The sequence below is a fragment of the Acanthisitta chloris genome, unplaced genomic scaffold, assembly GCF_000695815.1.
Source record: "Acanthisitta chloris isolate BGI_N310 unplaced genomic scaffold, ASM69581v1 scaffold11061, whole genome shotgun sequence".
Classification (NCBI taxonomy): Eukaryota; Metazoa; Chordata; class Aves; order Passeriformes; family Acanthisittidae; genus Acanthisitta; species Acanthisitta chloris.
The window spans coordinates 1-9,206 of NW_008654336.1; the positions used below are offsets into that span (position 1 = coordinate 1).

At 39.9% G+C, this 9,206-nt stretch overlaps 1 protein-coding gene across 1 annotated transcript; it reads right to left on the reverse strand.

The window, feature by feature from the left end:
- Nucleotides 1–2,010: 2,010 nt before the first annotated feature.
- Nucleotides 2,011–7,606, reverse strand: LOC103810556 (microtubule-associated tumor suppressor 1 homolog; the record flags this gene model as incomplete). The annotated part of the gene is made up of 5 exons (XM_009083463.1): nucleotides 2,011–2,667; nucleotides 3,486–3,583; nucleotides 4,851–4,967; nucleotides 7,326–7,421; nucleotides 7,526–7,606. Coding segments are annotated over 5 exons (609 nt in total), but the record flags the coding sequence as incomplete, so codon positions are not given.
- Between the last annotated feature and the right edge of the window lie 1,600 nt (nucleotides 7,607–9,206).

A 9,206-nucleotide genomic window follows, 5' to 3' on the forward strand; every position in this document is an offset into this window, starting at 1 on the left:
AGCAACAGAGGAGCTCCTACCAAACCCGAACAACCGGCTAAACTCTACCTGCAGCTTTTATCAAACACAAAATTTCCTGAATAAGGGGAACATTTTAACGAGTCCTTTAGGATGCCTTTACCAGGCACATGCACATTGGGTCCCAATGTTAAGCTAAGTGTACTCAAGTATTTTATTGCTTCATTCCGTAAGGTTATCTGCATTATTTTTCTCTTTTTTAATGGCCAACTCAAACTGAGTTGCTAATAATCACAAGCAAGCTCTATGTAACTTCTATCTACATTAGAGTAGCAAGGGTAAAATTTTCTAAGGGTTAACTGAACATTGATAATTTGTTAAGCTTCACCATTGCTGTTCTGCTGTGCTGAGCAGGTACTAAGAGTTTTTAGCAGCTGGAAGAATGTTCCTGCTTAGATAAAAGATCATTCAACTAATACAAGCACAAGAAAAATCCTTCAATATGTACAAAAAATTTATTTTAAAGCATTCAGCTCAAATACATGTGATCACATCTCTTCATAGAAAATAAGAATGTTCCAAGACATATTTTATGCCAAGTTGTAGCCAACATAGGATTTTCATAGTTAAATTTGAACCGTCTAGAAAACATTTTAAGTACTGACACCACTAATAAGTGGCATGGCCAGTGCCCTAAAAAAGATTAAAAGAAACCGTAGTGTTCCACAGAATGGGACCCTTAGCTTGTACATTATGAAAGATTCAGTCAATTTAATGATGAAACAGTCAATCACAAGTTTATTACAAATTTACTTACTGTATAAGCACTGTTAACAGTTTTGTTTCTATGTCTGTGTTCCTCATTACTAGCCAAGATTTTGCAAGTCTTAAGTAAAATGGTTTGAAGTCATTCTCTGGTTGAGTTCCCTAAATGCTTTCCATGCCCTTGATTCCTGTCCCCAGGCTACTGAAAAACACAGGGAAACTCAGCAGATACTGGTCACTGTTATGGCAAATTGTATGGGCAGCTAACAGCATTAGCTAACCAGTAGTGTAGCAGTAGTCCTGGCCCTAAGGTACAACTCAATCTACTGTAAGCATCAATAGTGTTTTGTAATATTAATTTGAAGTTGAACCTGTGTATAGTAGGTACAAAGTAGACATCTTAAACAGGTCTGATCAAGGATGGAGCAAGACTACATGATTAACCTTGTTGAAGCTGAAGCTCAGCGTGTGACATTCCCAGAAATGCTGACACCCTCATCCTCCAGTTCCAGCACCCAGGATAATTCTTCTCCCACCCTGCAGAATGTCTTGTACAGGATCTTTCACCAAATGAACTGGTAAAGCACCAATATTCTGCAGTCTAGGAGGGAAGGTATGGCAGAATTAGCAAGGTAAAATACCACCTTTTCCCTCTTCCTCAGGTGAATTTAGCCAATTCTGAGGAATGTTAATACTTTGCTTAATTAATACTAATGCTTAAAAAGGCAGTGTGCCACCAGCTACATAGGAATTCAAAAATTACATAAGATTCTTGAGAACTGAGTTAAGAATGCACCTAGTGACAATTATTGCGTTCTTCTCTTTGGTTTTCAAATTTACATCTATCCTCAGGAATGGGCATGCTGTTCTGGGGAAATTAGCTATTCTTTTTCAGCACGTCTAGGCTTCTAAACCTGCAACTCAACTAGTAACTTCTGACCCTGCTGACTTGAAAGCCAAAATCCACTGTATCCTGAAAAAAAAAAAAAAGTCTCCTCCTAAAGGCAGAGTTGTGCATGGACACAAAAACAAGAACCCATGCAAAATATGGCTGTAATTCAGTTTGTTTCTAAAATTAATTTAGAGCTGCATACTCAGGTTGGCCAAGACACTAATGGGTCAGTTGACAACGCTTTTAATGCCATTTTTTTTAACCAAACTGAAACCAGAAAGATGAAGGAAACTAACCTGCTAGTGGCAGTTTCCCCTCATTCTCAGGTGAGGGTACTCTGCTGAAAACATGCATACTGACAATGCTATCAAGGAAGTACATGTCAGTGTTTAATCTTCAGCTTTAATCCTTGATGACATACACAGCAAAGAAGGCAACATTAAACATAAATGTGTTACATCCATTCCATCCACAGCACATGCACACACACAGCCTTACAAAAGTGTCAGTGATAAGAACATAATATAAAGGCTGTGATCTTATCTCTAAGCCCCTGAGCTTCTTCTTACAGTTAGGTGAAAAGGCAATGAACAAGTCTTTCCTTGCTCTGTAAGTGCTTTGTGCAACAATGTTCATAGAGGTCATAAACAAGTCTTTTTGGGAGAAGCGAATGTCTTAGTCTGGTATTCACAGTCCCTTAACGTTGTTTTCGCACCAAATAGTTTCCAGTTCAGTTGTCTTAATCCGGTAATACAGTCTTGCTCCTGTAATGACAGTTAGGATTGGTTTTGCAGATCAAAAATGAAATGCAATCTCCTTTTTTTCTTAAGAGATGTCATCTTGGCGACACTGTGGGACTAGAGAAGTTACCAGAATTTCGACGGGACTCAAGAGGCAGAGATAAAGAGCTGGGAGGCGCTTTCCTTGGGCTGCGTAGGTCACCATTGTGCAACTTCCACAGAAGTTCTTCATTTTCCATTGACAGGCGCTTGTTCACTTTTGACTCTTTCTCTAGTGACTCCTGTAAAACAGCTTGCTCCGTAGAAAGTTGCCTGCAAACAGAAGATTTACAACAGAACACATAATCCAAGTTAGAAGCTACAGTATTGAGCTTAATTGTTAAAGAAAGGTTTGAAATTTCAGAATTGGCTCACAACTAAGTTCCATCCTTAAAGAAGGATTTAGCATGTTCACATCCTTGCTGGATCTAAACTGGTAGCTTACAGAAAGCAGGAGAAAGTCCCAGTAAAACATCCCTAAAGGCCAGAAAAAGCACCTGAAAAGTGAGACTTGTCCTACTGCCAATGATAGATGCTTTTAAATGGCTGTGCTGGAACCTTTGGGTCTTGTTGCAGGCTCAGCTCTATACAGAAGTTGCAGTTTCCTTCAAACTGGAAGAGCCTGACTATTCATTTAAGCAAAAGCTGAAGTTGCAAGAACCTCAGACCCATTTTAATCATACTAAATATTACTATTATTGCTAAATGATTGCCATTGCACACAGATTTAAACTGGGGATAAACCCCTCACTGAAGTGGTTGAAAGTAAACCCAGGTGTAGCTCACATGCCAGTAATACTTAAAAGTGACAAACTTTGTATGATGATATTTCTGAGTTGCTTTGTGTTCTCTGAAATAATGTTTTGAAGAACATACTGAGCCTTTACCCTCTTACAATCTGTTCCTGCTTGTTTTTCGACAAAGGAATGTGCATTTGCAGAGATTTGAGTAGGGCAGAAAGGTATATGTTCTTATACAAGAGTACAACAAAATCACTTTCACTGATATTCATACAAGATTTTCTTTCTTGTCACAGGAACCCCTTCCCCCTGCTTTATAAGAACACCTAAAAGTCCAAAAGTATTTTTCACCTTGAAAGCTGCACGTGCTTGTCCATCCGAGCTTTTAATTCCTCATTTTCTTGCTGAACCTTATTTAATTTCTCCATTAAGATTGTGGAGTTCTCCACCTTAGAAAGAAGATCACAGTTTAAAATAAAACTCACGCATGCACTCATCAAGATCTATCACAGATGTTCACCATTGATTTTCCAGACCTTGTTACAGTGGATATAAAAATCTGAAGCAATGTCAGACTGACCTGCTACCATGGCTTAATGTTCTCCAATAGTAAAATAGATCCACCTTACCTTAGCCTTGCACAGCACTGGCACTTTGCCACTTGTGCTGATTAGATGCCAACAAAGGAGGACTGGATAAGGGATCTATTAGTTAACCAGCACATTCTACTAATTTCTGCCAGTGATGGGCAGCAGTTTTAGAAACTGTTGCAGACAAGACTGTCTAGAAATAATAGAGTAACATGACAAATTCAAGAGCTCCTCTGTGTAAGTGGCTTTCCCTGTTGCTCTCCTGATTCCACTTCATTGCTGGAGGATGTTATAAAAAAAATAAGGAAAAAACTGACTAAATGGTTGGGTGGTCCAAGTGCTTCTACACTGTGGCAAACATCTGTCAGAAAAGGTGAAGGTTTACTAGTGATTTATTAGTAATTGCAGCCCTGAGTAACACATGCTGCTGTACAATACTGAACAACCAACAAGAATGTATTGCTTTACATGCAAACCTCTTTCTATACTTCCTCACTAAAATCATGCTTAAGCAAGTATTACAACAGTGTTCAGAGGCCCCACCCAGGAGAAGGACCCAATCCTGCCACAAACAAAAGCATGCTAAGCTACTACTGCTCCTGGCCCCAAAATTGCCTTTTCACATGGAATTATGCACAGGTCAGGAGCAAATCCACACAGCTAAACAAGTAGCTTAAAGATAATAGATAAAGTGATTGAGCTAAGCTAACAAACATTTATTCCATTTCATACTTGATCCCTTCTTGTTAAATTAGGGTAACTTCCCTGTTAATGTTTTCCTGACAGTGCCATCTATTTTCCGTACCACTCAAGCAAATGAGGTAAGGATTTTTTAGTTTGGAGGCTGAGGGAGAAAAAAGGGAGGAAAAAAGGGGATGTGGAAGAGGCTCACAGATAATCCTGTACTAACTTAGCATTAGTGTATGCAAACCAGCAGTTGTTGTAAGAGGTTAAAAGGTCATTTACAGCACCGGGTAATCCTTTCCCCCTCTCTACATTACACCCAATGCTGTCCCATCATGATTTCATGTTTCCTTTCAAACAAAAAAGAAATTCTTGCATGTAAGTCTGACCAGCGCAAGTTCATAGAACACAACTAGGAGACACAACCCCAAGGAACACTCACCAGTCTTTCCACCTTCATTAGCTTTATGTCCTGCTGATGGAGTTTCTCATTCTTTATCTCCAGCACGGCTTTCAAACTTTCCAGCTCCTGTTCCAGGTACGTAATCCGTGGGTTTTTCTGAAAGATTTCCAGAGAGTTTGCTTAGTACCCTGAATGGTGATACCATTCTGATCTGATACCATTTTCTCTCCTGATTTTGTTTGCCCTTCGGTGTAGGTGGACAGTTGCAGGTTTCCTTAGAAGTTGTTCAGAAAACACTTAATGCACAGACATGAAAAGCCCTTGTGAGTCAAAGGAAGGCGCTAACACTGTCACAGCAAAACTTGTTCCAGAGGAGTGCCCAAAGGTTCCCTTTTAAGGCTAGGAGTTCTGAAATTTACTTCACATTACTCATAACCCATCCCAAGAGATAATTAGAGTAAACATTTGAAGAGTTTTCAGACACTGGAATAGTTCAAACAAGCAGTAGAAGTTTAAAGCTCTGACCTTGACTGTAGCTGATCTTCCCTGGTTTGAGTCTGAAGTTAGCTGGTTTATAAGCAGAAATTCAAAATTTTCAGTTTTACATTCTCCCAAAGCCTAGCAATGCAATTGCACATACAAATCTTCAACTGCTCTACACCTATGACTTATCAACAATACAAGAAGTTAGGACTTTCTTTTTAATTTTTTCTGCTTTCTGGGAGATGGAAGAGCAGAGCAGGGTTCCCTCAAGTACCTATTTTTCAGAGTAAGGAACCATTCAAACACTGCAGAGTAAAATACATTCTCTGCATTTCAAAAACAAATCACAGACAAAAATATGGAAAATAAAGCAAATCTTAGTCCACTTCCAGGTAGGACAAATGAAACACAAACCAGAAATCAAATCAGTGATTAAGTGTGTTGTGTAACTAAGTTTATCTTCAAAATCAAACAAACCTTCTTTTACCATATATTTGGGTAAGAATACAGGTGCACTGCACTGAGTAACAGCTTCACTGCCAAACCAGATACCTCAGACTGGAAGACAACTCCTGCAGTTCTGTGGGGTGCAGTCACAGCTAACAGGGGCTCCATCACCTATGCAGTTCATTCTCCTGCCTGTTTTTAAGGACTATTGCATTAGTGATTCTTTTTTAACATCCTCTTTTGAACACAAGTCTGTGTGGGGGTGGAGTGTGCTGTGCTGCTTCAGTGAAGGTAGAAGACAATTTGTTCCTCCTTTGTGTGACTTTACATGGAGTCTAGGAGCTAGTGAAAAAAATTACTCTGAGACCTTTAACTGCAGCTTACAGTATGTTCAATATTAAACTTATTTTATTTCTCTCCTCTGGTCCAGTGGTCATAAAATGTCTTTTCAAAGTTCAATCTGAGCCCCCACATTAGCTACTCATAGCAGAACACACAGCCAACTGAAAAGACTGAAAGGCCTACAAAAGTTTTTAGCAAAAGAACTGGGAATGTCAGGTGACACCATCTAAATGATACTGGAGATTTGGAAATATGTCTCTGTCTTCAAAGGGCTATAGGGAATTCTGACAGAATTTGAGTTTAGTTCAAATGAATATGTTGAATCAAATCAGTATTTTTCCATAGAGAAGCCTCAAGCTTAGGATGCATCTTATGCTGTCAGGATGCAAAGTACATCTGCAGCTGTGTCAAGGCACTTGACTATTGCTTCTTTAATTTAAACAACATCTGAGCATGCCTATGGAATGCAGTTCAAACTCTCACTACCACAGCAACATATTGTGGTTGCAGATTCTTGTGGCAGCTCTGTCCTGCCACTAGAATAAGCAGTAAGAGAAAATTAAATTCCAGTGAAAACTGGGGCAACTTCCACTAGAGGCATCCTAAGTAAGTTTTTAAGTGTGGAAATTCTCTTTGTGGAATAAGCAATAATAGTGGTATTCTGGTTATTCCCAGGTAACCAGAAAGATAAACATCTTTGTGTCTAACCCTTCCAGTCCATGAAAAACCTCTCTCAGAACACATTTCTATCCCAGGAGCATCAGAAATAACAGCAGCCTTGGAAGGAAATGCAGGACAGAATAAAAGTTTATCTGAAGGATAAATCAGCAACAAGCATGAATTAATGTTTGAATAAATGCATTAAAGACTCAAGTACAAGAAGTGAGTTTTGTAGCAGTGATATAAGCCCATGCTGACCACAGCACCATTAGAACAGTTATTAGCTGTCCAGAAAAAAAGCTATGATACAACTTTGCATACACATAGGTCTTCAATTTAACTCAGGTCATTATTTACACCCCTGACTTAGATACTCAACAGCTTTATAGATTTATAAAGGTAAAGTTAATACACAGTATTGTATTGCATTGTGAAGAACTTCTGACAGGCAAGCCATTTACATAAAATATTACTAAGTGTGGGAATGCTACCAGGCTTCATTGCAAACCCTTCATATTATGCAACAAAATAAATCCAGGCAAGATCTCCTCATCCACATTACTTCTGAAGATAAAGACTTACAGGATCAGCTTTTTCTTTGGCTATTTGCTTTTGTTCTTCTAATTTCAGCTTCTCACTCAGAGACTCATTTGCACTTTTTAGTTCACTGACTTTTTTCTGAAACGAAAACATATGGTATAGTTAGGCCAAGAATTCAGTGCACATCTCCAAACTGCCTTTTTAGTTTTAGACTGTTGCAATGACCCCAGCCCTTAACAAACCTCCAGCAATTCCTGCTTCTCTTTAAAGGAATCTTCAAGCGACTTCCTTTCAGATTCATAGGTGGCCCTGAGCTCTGCAAAAAATTATTTTGTCAGATTTTTAATACCATGTAAGACTTGAAAATTCTTTTAGAAAAGAAGGAGCCTGAAAAGCCAGCCTGTAAACATATACAGTTGATGATAACAAAGAACACTTATCATCAACTTATGCAAAGCATGCACGAAGTAGCAGATTTATTGCCACTTCACATTTGTTGATGGTCCCTTGCCATATCCATTTCATTAGTTGACAGCATGTCAATTTTGAGAGGATTCATCTATATGCTACAAATAGATGCATTAAACACAAACCACGTCTGATAAAAGTTGAATTTCTGGAGGGAAATGCAGCAGAAAACCTGAAATTGTGTCTTCCACAAGCTTCTAAAAACTATTTCATGGAGGAAATCTTCTAAAAACTTTAACACGGAGGAAATCAGGCAAAAATGCCAGAAAGCCTGTGTGGATGAGTAAGGAAGCACTGAGGAAACCCAGGGGGAAAACAAAAGAGGCCTTTAAGAGGTGGAAGGGAGGACAAATGGCCTGGGAGAAATACAGAGTCGTAAGAGAAGCTAGAGACATGGTCAAGGAAGCTAAGGCACAGCTGGAATTGAGGCTAGCCAGGGACATTAAGGATAACAAGGAAGGCTTCTACAGGTATGCTACATGTGAAAGGAAGGCTAGGGATAATGTGAGCCCCCCTCTGGAAGGAAACAGGAGAACTGCCTACCCTAGATAAAGAAAAGGTTGAGGTTCTTCATGAATTCTTTTCCTCAGTCCTCAACTCTTAACTTCTCTAGCCACACTGACCAGGCAAAGACAAGCAAAGATGGAGACCGGAAGAACAAACCCCCTGAGCCCACTGTAGAGGAGGATCAGGTTCAAGACCATCTAAGGAACCTGAATGTGCATAAGTCCATGGGTCCTGATGAGATTCAACCTCAGGTCCTGAGGAAAATGGCAAATGTAGTTGTTAAGCCACTACCTATAATTTCTGAGAAATCCTGGCAGCCAGACGATGTTCCTGATGACCGGGAAAAGGGAAATATAAACCCTATTTTTAAAAAGGGAAAATGGAAGAACCAGGAAATGACAGACTAGTCAGTCTCACCTCTGTACCTGGCAAGACCATGGAGCAGATTGTCCTGGAAGCTATGCTTAGGCACATGAAAAGCAAAGAGGTGATTGGTAATAACCAACATGGCTTTACCAGGGGCAAGTCATGCCTGAGGAATTTGGTGGCCTTCTGTGATGGGGCCACTGAATTGGTGGATGGGGGCAGAGCAACTGATATCATCTACCTGGACTTGACACTGTCCCATGTGACATCCTTGTCTCTAAATTGGAGAGACATGGATTTGATGCGTGGACCACTCAGTGGATAAAGAACTGGCTGGACGGTCACAAACACAGAGTTATCAGCAGCTCATTGTCCATGTGAAGGCCAGTGATGAGTGGTGTCCCTCAGGGGTCAGCGCTGGGGCCAACACTGTTCAACATCTTTGTCAGTGACATGGACAGTGGATTGAGTGCAACCTCAGCAAGTTCACTGATGACACCAATCTGTGTGGGGCAGTTGACATGCTGGAGAGAAGGGATGTGCCATATTTGTAAGGTGCAAACCTCATGAACTTCAACAAAA